Source organism: Chlorocebus sabaeus, chromosome 9, assembly GCF_047675955.1.
Source record: "Chlorocebus sabaeus isolate Y175 chromosome 9, mChlSab1.0.hap1, whole genome shotgun sequence".
Classification (NCBI taxonomy): domain Eukaryota; kingdom Metazoa; phylum Chordata; class Mammalia; order Primates; family Cercopithecidae; genus Chlorocebus; species Chlorocebus sabaeus.
Genome location: NC_132912.1, coordinates 128604202 through 128617477, shown reverse-complemented (window position 1 = coordinate 128617477; position 13276 = coordinate 128604202). Strand labels below are relative to the sequence as shown.

The 13276-nt window shown below is 39.7% G+C and overlaps 1 protein-coding gene across 1 annotated transcript in view; it reads left to right on the top strand.

Annotated features, from left to right (window-relative positions):
• Nucleotides 1–13276, top strand: part of ADAM12 (ADAM metallopeptidase domain 12) — a 373095-nt gene that overhangs the window by 343908 nt on the left and 15911 nt on the right. Inside the window, exons 19-21 of the mRNA XM_007964392.3 lie at nt 1077–1209; nt 1831–1939; nt 3795–3974. Of these exons, the coding sequence (XP_007962583.3) occupies nt 1077–1209; nt 1831–1939; nt 3795–3974 (422 nt within the window). The remainder of the gene's footprint in view (nt 1–1076; nt 1210–1830; nt 1940–3794; nt 3975–13276) is intronic.

Below are 13276 nucleotides of genomic sequence, written 5' to 3'. Positions count from 1 at the left end.
GGGGGATGAGGTCCAGAAACCGAGAGGGTGTGAAAGACATTCTTTCCCTGGAGTAGGAGCTGCTGCTGCAGTGGTCCACAGCCAGCTGAGGGTCCAGGTGGGAGGCAGGGCTGAGGAGAGCCCAGGTAACTGCAGTCACCTTCGCGGCGATCACCAGCAGCCTGAAAGGACTGTTGCGCATTTACCTAATGTGAAGTACACCCTGATCCTTGCTGGTGGGAAGACAAATGAATCAAGATCCCTGTCCTCTGAAAATTCACAGGCCGGTTGAAATCACAAGTAGACCTCCTCTAAGTCTGAGCATTTAGAGTCCTTCCCAGCCTCTGCCCGTAGTTGCTGTAAGAAACCAATCTGATGGTTTGATTTTTTCCTTCCTTTCCCTACCCTTGAGGAGGCTCTTAACTGTAATAAACAAAATGGCAGCAGGTCAGAGAAAAGATGTTTTCATAGAGAAAACAGCTTCCTCCCAGAAAAACGGTTTCCCCCACAAAGGCTGTGTTTGTAAGTCCCCAACATAACAAAGCAAAACCCATGGGTGCTTCATTTAAATGAGTTTTCTTTTTTCACTACCTACTTTGAGATATCTAGCAAGAAAGCATCTCATTCTTTAAAAATATGAAAAAAGATAAAGCAGAACCCAAAACTACAGAATGAGTAAAGAAAGGCACTTTGAGGTGGCAAATCTGTGCTGAGGGCTGGAAACATTTGAGCCTGGGGATGGCTGTGATTCCGGTGAGGTTTCGGTGATGGCTCCCTGCTACCTTCTGTGGCTACCATGGTCCACTGTGCCATTGTCACACCTCAGGGAGCCTGGGTGGTCCAGGCCATCGCCCCAACTACCCAACTATATATTCCTGTTTGGCAAGTTCTAGAGTTGTCAGAAATGAATGATGGTAACATAGATTGAACCTCAAACATGATCTTTGAAGTAAGAGAGTTTATTAGTACATCACTCAAGGGTTTACTGTCTTCATTTCTGTTGTTTCAGAGTTCACTTTGCCATAAATGTCAACTTGATACCTCCCATATTTCATTGTAACTGCTTCCTTCCGTGAGCCCAATGTGTTTTGTTTCAGATAACCAAGGTTTAACCGTAGGAATTCTGGTGACCATCCTGTGTCTTCTTGCTGCTGGATTTGTGGTTTATCTCAAAAGGAAGACCTTGATACGACTGTTGTTTACAAATAAGACCACCATTGAAAAACTAAGGTACCCTGGGTTTAGGTTGTTCAAGAAACGGTGGCTCAGAAAATGTACAGCAAACTGCTTCTCACTTCATTTTTTTTAGCAAAGGTCAGATTTTCTGGATCATAAACCTGGGACTTGGTTCTTTTTGGCGGGGGTTTCTTGTTTTAAATTTCTGCCAGATCAGCTGCCTCCTTTACTTCTCTTCAAACAACAATATGCTGCTTATTACATAAGCTAGCAGGGTGTCAGGGAATTCCACTGATGTGTTTTCTCCCACCCTTATGTTAGTCGTTTTGATACAACATGGAGACATTGAAATATTTTCATCAGATGGGGTAGCTTTTGATCCAAATATATTCAAAGACATTATCGCTGAAATGCCAGCTTCATACAAATCATCTTCCAGGTGTCACTACACTGCATTTCCATGGAGTGCAAGAACTAATTTGACAAAATAGAGGTTTTGAGGGAAAAATTAGTATTTATTTTTTAATCTCCTAAGAGTGTTAGGTAATTTTTCCTTTGCATGTTTAGCACACTAAGTAAACTATCTTTTGAGTGCCACTATAAGCAAAGTGTAAAAAGTCAAGTTAGTGAGAAGGGGAAACATGTTTGGTCAACAGCTGTGGGATTCTGTTGCAGGTGTGTGCGCCCTTCCCGGCCACCCCGTGGCTCCCAACCCTGTCAGGCTCACCTCGGCCACCTCGGAAAAGGCCTGATGAGGAAGCCTCTAGATTCCTACCCACCGAAGGTGAGTCTTGAATAGATGTGAGTGCTCAGGGCACACATGCAGACATGACATTTTCAATACAAGATTGAATAAGAATGGGATCCTAGAGGAACTGCCTGTGAAGTGCTGAGTCTGCATTGCCAGATCAACAGGCTCTGAGGGAGGGTCTCTGAGATGATCTGGGGAGGTCCCATGGTGCCCCCATGGAAGCCCACCTAGATCCTGTTGGCACAGTCAGTGTCCCCTGCATGATATGGTGCAGCATATTGTGAGTTGTGATCCCTCCAGTCACCCAGAGCAGCCACATTTCTGGGGCCCTACTGGGTCTGCAGCCCAAACTGGCTCCTGATACCGGTCCCCAACGCCATCCCCACCATGGTTTCCAAATGCCACCACTTGGCTTTAGGTGAGCTGCTTTAGCCCACTGTTATTCTTAAAATATTTTTAAAAGTTACACGGAGCTCTCAGAATTGACCATTTTGCTCCAGCCTCTGAGCTGAGGAAGCCCTGTCCACCCTGTGGTTTCAGAGAACTGGATCCTTAACCCAGAGTACCTCATGGCTCCCTGCTGTCTCTTAACCCTCTTGCTACCCTGGTGAATTACAGCTAGAGTTCATTCTAATAGTTTTTCCCCACCAAGTTTCTCTGATGTACCCACAAGAATTCTTGCATATTGAACTTATTCAACAAGAGTCCAAATTATAACAGTGAACAAGATTGGTGTCAAAAAAAATTAGAAGTGATTGAAAAGCATAGAGGGTGGGCCACCAAGGAGGAGGCTGCCGTTCCCAATAAGCTTTACCCCTGCTCGTCCCCAAAGGTGGAACCACAAGTGAGAATGGCTTTGTGTGGTAGCCAAAAGCACATCTTTATTTTTTTAAAAAAGAAAAACGCAACTCTATTTAAAAAAATAAAAAAATAAAAGCACAGCCTTATTTTTGAGAGCCCCAAACTAGAAACGACCCAAATATCCATCAACCAGTAAAAGGATAAACAAACAATGGTATGTTTGCACAAAGGAATGAACCACTGATGTATACAACATTGTGGATGAATCTCTAGATAATTATTCTGAGTAAAAGAAGAACAGCCAGAGTACATACTCCGTGATCCCACTTATATGCAATTCTGACAAATGCAAAGTGATAGTGACAGAAAGCAGACTGATGACTGGAGGGAGAGTGAAGGGAGAAGGATGACAAGGAAACTCTTTGGGGTGATGGACACATTCATTTGTCCACTTGTTTGTTGTGAGGGTTTCATGGGTGTAAACATGTCAAAAATGACCAAGTTGTATACATTGTCAATTATACCTCAATTAAGCTGTTTTTAGAAAGAGAGGAAGGAAGGGGTGGAAGCCTGAAGTCTAAGAGCCCCTACAGCACCTGTTCTAAGAACAAGGCTTACCATGTGGGAGAACGTCTCCAACTCCAAGCCCCAACCTCAGCCATGGCCTCCTGAAGCCACAACTCTCCTTTCCTCAGTGGCTTTCTCAGTTCTCATTGAGCCTTGTACACATTAAGCTGTGTCTTATTTTCATATCTCTTTTGTAACTTCCCTAAGATCTCGGTCCATGTCTTTATACTTGGTACTTATTCAAGTGCTTTACAGCTATCTGTTAAACCATTTTTAAAAATCTAAACAAAAATCGATCCTTCTATTCCAGATTTGGCGGGATGGAGGCAGGTGATACTTCTGTTTGAATTTTGAAGTTTAAATAAATAATAGTTTCCCTCTTGTGTACATCCTTGATTTCTTTCCTTTATTCCACCTTGGCCTTCAGCTATAACGGATGAGTTGGCACTGCATTTTCCTTAAGGAATTACTGATATTTTTGAAACCCTCTCTAGCATGGCTTTTTACTTTGACTGTGCAGGAAAATCCCAGGAGATTGCCACAGTGTCCGAATGTTGACATCAGCAGACCCCTCAACGGCCTGAATGTCCCTCAGCCCCAGTCAACTCAGCGAGTGCTTCCTCCCCTCCACCGGGCTCCGCGTGCACCCAGCGTCCCTGCCAGACCCCTGCCAGTCAACCCTGCATTTAGGCAGGCCCAGGTATGCTTTGAGTACTAACATGATAGGATGTAGTTCAAATCCAGATTCTGCTACTTGTTAATGTGTGAGCTTAGACAAGCTGCTTAACTTCTTGGTGCCTCTATAATATGGAGATAATTCAGCTACTCAGATGGTTAAATGAGATAATCCACATAAAGTAGTTAGTTTGGTGCCTGGAGTATAATAAGGGTGTCATATATTTTAATTACTAGTTGTAATGTGTTAAGTATTTGAATAGTTAGACCACCCATGCAACTAAACTATGACACTTTTGAGAACTGCAGGGGGACTAGTAATAATTAGGCCCAGACAGTAAAATAGAGACAGGCAATCTAAGACAGATGGTCACCCTAAGAACCATCAGTTATACTTTCTCATCATTTTATTTCAAATTTACAAGAATTATACCACCTATTGAGTGTCTCTGTATCAAACTTAGCACTGTATTGTTTACTTTATGTATATGATCTCATTTGTATGCTATTTTTGGAAATGACCATTTGTTTGCTGCAGTAACGAATGATATTTCACAATAGAAAACTTGAAGGGAGGAGAAAACAAGCAAATAAACAGGAGATAATCACTGGTAATTTTTCACTGCTAATTTTTGTTTATAATTGTGTATTTTAACATAATTTATTTGTACAAAGTTTTATATACTGCTTTGTTTTGCCTTAAAAATCAGTCCCATTTACAATGGCATTAAAAATCCTTAAAAATGTTATTTAACAATAACACTATGCTTGAATATAAATGTTTAAGTACTTGCCAATTATTGGGCATGTTTTGATGTCTCTAACTTTTGCTGTTATAAACAGCTCTGTTATAAAGTTCTAGACAGGTAAACCTTGGACCTCTTTATTCCCCTAGGAGAGATTCTTAAAAGTGAAATATTGGGTTGAAAGCCTCATAATATAAAAATATTTTTTCAGAACTCTTACATATGTTTGCATTTCCCACATTATTGTTTTTCTCACCATGACTTTGCTAACACTAAATTTTAACTTTTACCAGTTTGATAAATAAAACAAAATACCTTATTTTTTTTGCTGTCTAGTAGTTCTATCAGTTACTGAGAGGAGATGTTGAACTTGCCAACTATAATTGTGTCTCCTTTGAATTCATCAGTTTTTGCTTCATGTATTTTGAAGCTCTGTTGTTTGTGATACACACAATTAGAATTGTGTCATCTTCATAAAGTGACCCTTTTATCATTATGTCATGTCTCTGTTTAGCTCTGGTAATCTTTGTTCTAAAATCTACTTCATCTGATATTAGTATATCCACTCCAGTTTTATTCTGATTAGTATTAGTGTTGTCTTTTTGCAATCATGAATGGTATTTCACAATAGGAAACATCATTCATGATTGCAGCAAACAGAAATGGTTACTTCCAAAAACAGCATAAAAAGCAGAGTATGAATTTTTCCATCCTTTTACTTTTAACATACCTATGGAATTACATTTGAAAAGAGGTTCTTGTAGACAGCATATAGTTAGATTATATTTTTTCATCCATTTAGCCAGTCACTATCTTTTAATAGGTGTGTTTAGAACATTAATATTTAATGCAATTGTTGATATGTTTGGATTTAAGTCTACCATGTTAATACTCTGTTTGTTCTCTCTGGTTTTTGTTTCATTGTGCTTTTTCTGTGTTCCTGTAGTTTAGCTGAACACTTATTAGTATTACATATTGATTTATCTGTATTTGAGTATATATCTTTGTATTTTTTTGTATGATTACACTAGGGCAGTTTCTCATCCTCAGCGTTTTGACATATTGTACTGAATACTCTTTGTTATGTGGGGTTTTCCTGTGCATTGTAGAATGTTTAGCAGCATCCATGGCCTCTATCAACTAGATGGAAGTAACATGTGTAATCATGTCTCCAAACATTGCCAAAATGTCCTCTGAAAGGCAAAACCTCCCTTGATTGAAAACCACTGCTCTAAAGATTACAGTATATGTACTTACTTTATCACAGTTTATTAGTGTCAATATTTCATCACTTCAAGTAGAATACAGAAACTATCACCTTTTAGGTCTCTTTTCCTCCTCCTTTTGTAACACAGATGTCTTAAATATTACCTTTATGTGTACTGAGAGTCACTTCAGATGTTGTAATTTTGCTTTCAGCCAAACATAATCTTTAAAAGAGTCTACTATATTTACTCATATATTTACTTTTTCTGTTTTTTCTTAACTCCTAATGTTTCAACTTATTTTCTGTCTGAAAAACTTTCTTTAGCCATTTTTTAAAAGCAAATCTGTAGGTGACAAATTCTCTTCATTTTCCTTTATCTGTGAATGCATTTATTCCTGGAGGATAGTTTGGCTGGATATAGAATTCTGTGTTGACTGTTTTCTCCATTCAGTACTAAAAAATGTTTCGTTTCCTTCTGGATTCCATGGTGATGAGAAATCCCCTAAAAGTTCTACCCATAGTCTCTGTTCCAGGGAAGGGATGTGGCATGTTATTTATTGCAAGAAGTGATGGAAAGTACAGATCTGCCAGTCTCTAGGACATGATACCTGATGAGAAGTGGGAGGGAGGCATAGCTTTTTTCAAGTGTTGAGCTGGAATAAGCTCAGGTATGGTCAAAACAGTTCTGTATTTCTAGACTGCTCTTTCTCCAGTCTTTTGTCTCAAGATAGCAGGCTTTTCCAGTTGTGGGTCTATCCTGAGCCCAGGCCAAGATATATAAAGGAACACACACACACAAACACACCATTGGGTAATTCCTTGAGTTCTGAGATCCCTAACCAGCATACTTTATGTCCAGACATTTTTGTTGCACTTAGCAGGAGAAATAGGGTGAAATGTGCTTATTCCACCTTGTCCAGACCTCATTTCTTCTTGTATTTTTTTGATTACTGGTACACTTGAACTACTGGTAGTAATGGTATGCTACCAATGGTAGCATACCACGGTATCCTAATGGTATGCTGGCAAACTGGCCTTTTATTTAAAAATCCTGATTTATAGCTGATTTCTCTGGTATAAAACCTCCCACCATGGCCAGTTTCAAGCTACGAATGTGACATTACTGAATGAGGAGTAGGGAATTGGCAGTTATGAGCCAGTACCAGCCAGCTCAAGCATACCACTGCTATTCACTGTATTTGTTCTGTGAATTGTCTTTTCCTATCCTTTGCCTATTTATTTCTGTTTGAGAGGCAGAGTTTTTCTTCTTGGTTTATAAGAGTTTCTTTTAAAAATATTTTAATAATGTATTATAACTTTAGTTATGCCAAAAAATCCTAAGAATAATTCTGGTTTTAAATATTGAATTTTTATTTTGTGAATTTTCCCATTCCTTTCATGCTTGCAAAGTCCACTCCCATTTCATTATTAGTGAAAGTCCACATATAATTTCTTCTGTTTATTGACAGTTCTTTTACATTTGTTTTTCTAATTTGTTTTAGAGTTGCAGTCATGGAAGGTGGTGAGCACGCCCTAAACTTTTCTCATCCATCAATATTTTGTGCGTGCATTTCAGGTAGCCAAAGAGCAGGGAAGCTCCTTTCCCACGTACCCCTCATCCTGAAGCTTTTTATTTCTTTTAAGCAACGCACCTGTGTACCAGGTCAAACTGGGGCCAACAGACCATGTTATCAGAGGAAGGTATTCCTACTGCTGGTGTTTTTTTCTCCACCAGCAGGGACTCTTCCAAGATTTCCTTTAAAGCAGGCCCGAAAAAGTCCTTCATTCTGTTTTATGAAACTAAGGAAATGTTACCCTTTAAACATCAATCACTGAAAACTCCACATTTCTCACTCCAGGCTGGTGTCTGTCTGGAACTTTTCCGAGACATATGATATAGATTAAGTGTTTGATTTCTCTCCCATCACACATAGGGAATGGGAATTAATTCCATGCAGGTGTGGAGAATATTTAGAGGTGACTCTTGTTTGGCAGCACAAATCGAATCCACTGTCATTTTGTACTTTGGAGTTCCTTATGCCCTGCCCAGGACAACGTGACAAACACATAGCTACACAACTAATCCTGCTTCATTTGTCCAAATGTACCATCTAAGCATTCCAGAAGAAAACACTTATCACAAACACCATCTTGGTCCACCTCACATTTAAATTGTAAGCTAGGTCTTTATAGAAACTATTTCATCTTCTATAAATGTTCTGCTTGACTTTTTTAAATGAAGGACAGCTGAATGAATGTACTCTCTTGTCCACAAACATACCTTTGCAATGTACTACTTTCTCCATGGTAAAAGGACCCTTGGAATTCAAGCTTCTCATCCTAACTCCCCAGTCTTGATCAAGGAAACAAACTTATTTTCTTTTCATCCCATCAGCTGTATTAGAGGAAAAATAATTCAGTGTATTCATCTAGCTGTTCACTGCATCTTAAAGAAGGCTCTATGCATTTTCTGCAGAGATGGAGATCTTCAGTTCAGTGTTGCTGTCAAGACACAACATTTCTCCTAATCAACAACTTATCTGTATTATATGCAACATATAATATTTTATAACACAAGACTCACCAGTCTGGCACAGTCTCTTCTAAGAAAAGGCTACTTTGCTTAAGTTGCCATGGGAAGAGGGTGGCAGCTATTTCAAGGAGGTCCAAATTCCTCGTCCTCCTCAAACCCATATAAAAGGTGGTGAATGATGAGCTGGAGCTGTTACTGGTAAACAGCAGCTACTCCTTCACAAATACTTTGTCAGGATACAGATGTGAGCAAAGCCAATTAATTTAAACCATGATTGTAGATCAATCAGTTGCTGGGCAGTTCACTCAGAGGTTGAGTCCAAACCTTCAAACTGTTCAACAAAATGAATTTGGCTCCAAATGGATAAGGGCATGTGCCCTTCTGACCTGTGTGGGTGTCTGATATTGAAACTTGCACTTGCAGAGTCTAGAAATCTGGGGATTAGGTCTTTGCTCATCATAAATGCCAATTTATAATGAGAAAAGAAGACCCATTCGTCAATACGTTCTCCTAAAGAAGTAAGATGAAATACAAGAAAACTGAGTTTTATGAGAACTTCTGTTGCTACACACAAAGCACAGGCTAATAACTGAGAATGGTGCTGGTGAGTGTCCTTCCATGCCCTTTCCCTGTGTTCCAGATCTCACCCTCCCCTAAGACCTCTCCACAGTCCTCCCTCCAGGACCCCGATCACCTGCTGCCATAGCCTGGAGTTACCAGTATGCCAGCTCTGCCCTACTTCTGAAGACACAGACTGATCTCAGGCACACCTAAGTCCAGCCTCTTGAACACAATAGATATGTAGGAAATATGCTGAATTGATGTGGACTTAAAATAGTAAAAAATCAGTTCTCACAGTGTCATTCTCTGTAGAGCCATCACATTCAGTTAGTTTTGGATTAATGAAAATGAGTCCTTTCCCCGTGTAAATCTAAAACACAGCTACCAAGGTCTTGGACTCTCCCTGCCACCTACCAATACTTTCAGAAACTTTAACTGAACTTTCTTTGGCATCATATATTAATTATTCATCAGACACAACCATCAAATATCTTTAAGGGTATCAGTTATCCACGGAAGCATGATCTCTCTCTGAAGAGAAAGAACTTCTCAGAACACGTTTTCAAGGGAAGTTGTTCACGTGATTACAGTATTCAAAGGGGTATTTGTTTCTCACTTATTTCTGTTACTATAAACATGAAAATTACATAAAAAGCAGATGCCTGATATTTTAGCCTTTACATTTGTTAATAGGTAATATAGGCCTATAATTAAAAAATCTCAACAGTACAAGGGTCATTCAGAAAACAGTCTCCCTCACACCTGTCACCAGTCTCCCTTCCCAGAAGCAATCATCACTGTTACTAGGCTTTTATAAAATGCAATTTAGGATACAATGAAAAGTCTCAGTCCTGCCCCCCTACCCACCTCTCTGCAGGGAGAGATTATGGAAATTTTCAAACACTCAAAACTGGAGAGAAGAGTACAGTGAAACCCTATCTACCCGTCACTCAACTTCAGCAACCGTCAACTTGCTATCACTCATCTTACATCCTTGTTTTGAATTCAAATGACAACACATTATATACTTACTTCTACTTTGGTTAATCATTAGTTTTATACATCTGCCTCATTCTTTTCACTGGCTGCATCGTATTTGTGAAGCTATACCATGACTTCACCTGTCCCTTACAGATTCCTAGATGGGTTGTTTTCAGTCATTTGGTATGTCATACAGGCATAATCTTGCCCAAGATGGATAAATTCCCAAAAGCACAATTGCTGTGCAAAGGCCATATGCATTTAGAAATTTGATAGATTGGGTGAAGCTGCCTGTAAAGGAGTTGTTGCAGCTATTCTATTCTCCAGCTTCTCACCAACACAGTGTGTTCAGAGGTTTTCCATCTCTTTGCCAATCGATAGGTTAAAAACAATGGTCTCCATGTTTTTCTTCATAGGAAATACTTCATAGTGAGATGAAATAAATACCTTTTCACAGGTTTAAGATTTTTTTTTAAAGAACTGCCTTTTCATCTTTGCCATTTTTAAAATTTAAGATTGGGGGTACTGTTGTGGGAAGTCAGGGTCCCCAAACAGAGGGACCTGCTGAAGCTGTGACAGAACAACATAGATTGTGAAGATTTCATGGACATTTGTTAGTTCTCCAAATTAATGCTTTTATATAATTTCTTATGCCTGTCTTTACTGCAGTCTCTGACATAAATTGTGACGATTTCATGGACATTTATCACTTCCCCAATCAATACTCTTATCATTTCCTATGCCTGTCTTTAATCTCTTAATCCCATCATCATAAGCTGAGGATGTATGTCGCCTCAGGACCCTGTGATGATTGCATTAAGTGCACAAATTGTAAAGCATGTGTGTTTGAACAATATGAAACCTGGGCAGCTTGAAAAAAGAACAGGATAACAGCAATGTTTAGGGAACAAGGCAGATAACCATTAGGTCTGACTGCCTGGGAGCCAGGTAGGACAGAGCCACATTTCTCTTACTGCCAAAAATGGGTAAGAGAAATATCACTGAATTCTTTCCTTAGTAATATTAATAATTAACAGCCCTGGGAAAATAATGCATTCCGGGAGTGTCAGGGGGCTCTAAAATGGCTGCTCTGGGGGTGTCTGCCTTATGCAGTTGCAGATAAGGGATGAAACATGCCCTGGCCTCCTGCAGTGCCCCCAGGCTTGCTAGGATTAGAAAATTCCAGCCTGGCAAATTCTAGTCAGACAAGTTCTCTGCTCTTGAACCCTGATAAGATGTTTATCGATGGCAATGTGTGCACAGTGGGACATGGAACTTCATTAGTAATTCTAGTTTCACCCTGACCTCGTGATCTCACCCTGACCTTCTGCCTTGTGATCTTTTATTGCACTGTGAAGCATGTGATCTCTGTGACCCACATCCTATTCATACACTCCCTCCCCTTTTAAAATTGCTAATAAAAGCTTGCTGGTTCTGTGGCTCAGGGGGCATCATGGAACCTGCCGACATGTGATGTCTCCCCCGGACACCCAGCTTTAAAATTTCTCTTTTATACTCTTTCCCTTTATTTCTCAGACCAGCCAACACTTAGGAAAAATAGAAAATAGACCGGCTCAAACCGGATCAAACCAGACCAGACCAGCTCAAACCGGATTAGACCTGATCAAACCACCAGATCAAACTGGTTTTGAGTGGCTCAAACCAGATTAGACCGGATCAAACCAGATCAAACCAGACCAAACCAGATCAAACCAGATCTTGAAATATTGGGGGCTGGTTCCCCCAACAGGGTATATGTGCAGGATGTGCAGGGTTGTTACATAGGTAAACATGTGCCATGGTGGTTTGCTGCACAGATCATCTCATCACCTAGGTATTAAGCTGGGCATCCATTAGCTATTCTTCCTGATGCACTTCTCCTCCCCCTACCCGATTGTGTCCATGTGTTCTCATCATTTAGCTCCCACTTACAAGTGAGAACATGGGATTTTTGGTTTTCTGTTCCTGCATTAGTTTGCTGAGGATAATGGCCTCCAGCACCATCCATGTCCCTGCAAAGGACATGATCCCATTCCTTTTTATGGCTGCATAGTATTCCATGGTGTATATGTACCACATTTTCTTACCCAGTGTATCACTGATGGGCATTTAGGTTGATTCCATGTCTTTGCTATTGTGAATAGTGCTGCAATGAACATATGCATGCATGTATAATAGAATGATTTCTATTCCTTTGAGTATATACCCAATAATGGGATTCCTGGGTCAAATGGTATCTCTGCTGCTAGGTCTTTGAGGAATCATTACACTGTCTTCCACAGTGGTTGAACTAATTTACACTCCCACCAACAGTGTAAAAGCATTCCTTTTGCTCTGCAACCTTGCATCTTTCTGACTGGCATGAGATGGTAGCTCATTGTGGTTTTGATTTGCATTTCTCTATTCAGTGATGTTGAGCTTTTTTTCATGTTTGTTGGCTCCATGAATGTCTTCTTTTGAGAAGTGTCTGTTCATGTCTTTTGCCCACTTTTTACTGGGCTTGTTTTCTTGTAAATTCAAATTCCTTATGGATGTTATTAGACTTTTGTCAGATGGATTGGAAATTTTTCTCCCATTCTGTAGGTTGTTCAGTCTGATGTTTCTTTTGCTGTGCAGATGCTCTTTAATTAGATCCCATTTGTCAATTTTTGCTCTTGACATCATCATGAAATCTTTTTGGGTGCCTATGTCCTGAGTGATATTGCCTAGATTTTCTCCTGGGGTTTTTATAGTTTTGGGTTTTATATGTAAGTCTTTAATCAATCTTGATTTGATTTTTGTATATGGTGTAAGGAAGGGGTCCAGCTTCAATTTTCTGCATATGGCTAGCCAGTTCTTCCAGCACTATTTATTAAATAGGGAATCCTTTCCCTATTGCTTTTTGTCAGGTTTGTTGGAGATCAGATGGTTGTAGGTGTGCAGTCTTATTTCTGGGTTCTCTATTTTGTTCCACTGGTCTATGTGTCTGTATCAGTACCATGCCATTTTGGTTACCATAGCTTTGTAGTATAGTTTGAAGTCAGGTAGCATGATGCCTCCAGCTTTGTTTTTTTGCTTAGGATTGTCTTGGCTATTTCGGCTCTTTTGAGATTCCATATGAATTTTTAGTGTTTTCTAATTTGGTGAAGAATGTCAGTAGTAGTTTGATGGGAATACCATTGAATCTATTTGGGCAGTATGGCCATTTTCATATTGCTTCTTTCTATTCATAAGCATAGAATGTTTTTCCATTCATTTATGTCCTCTGATTTCTTTAAGCAGTAGTGTAGTTCTCCTTGAAGAGGTCCTTCACTTCCCTT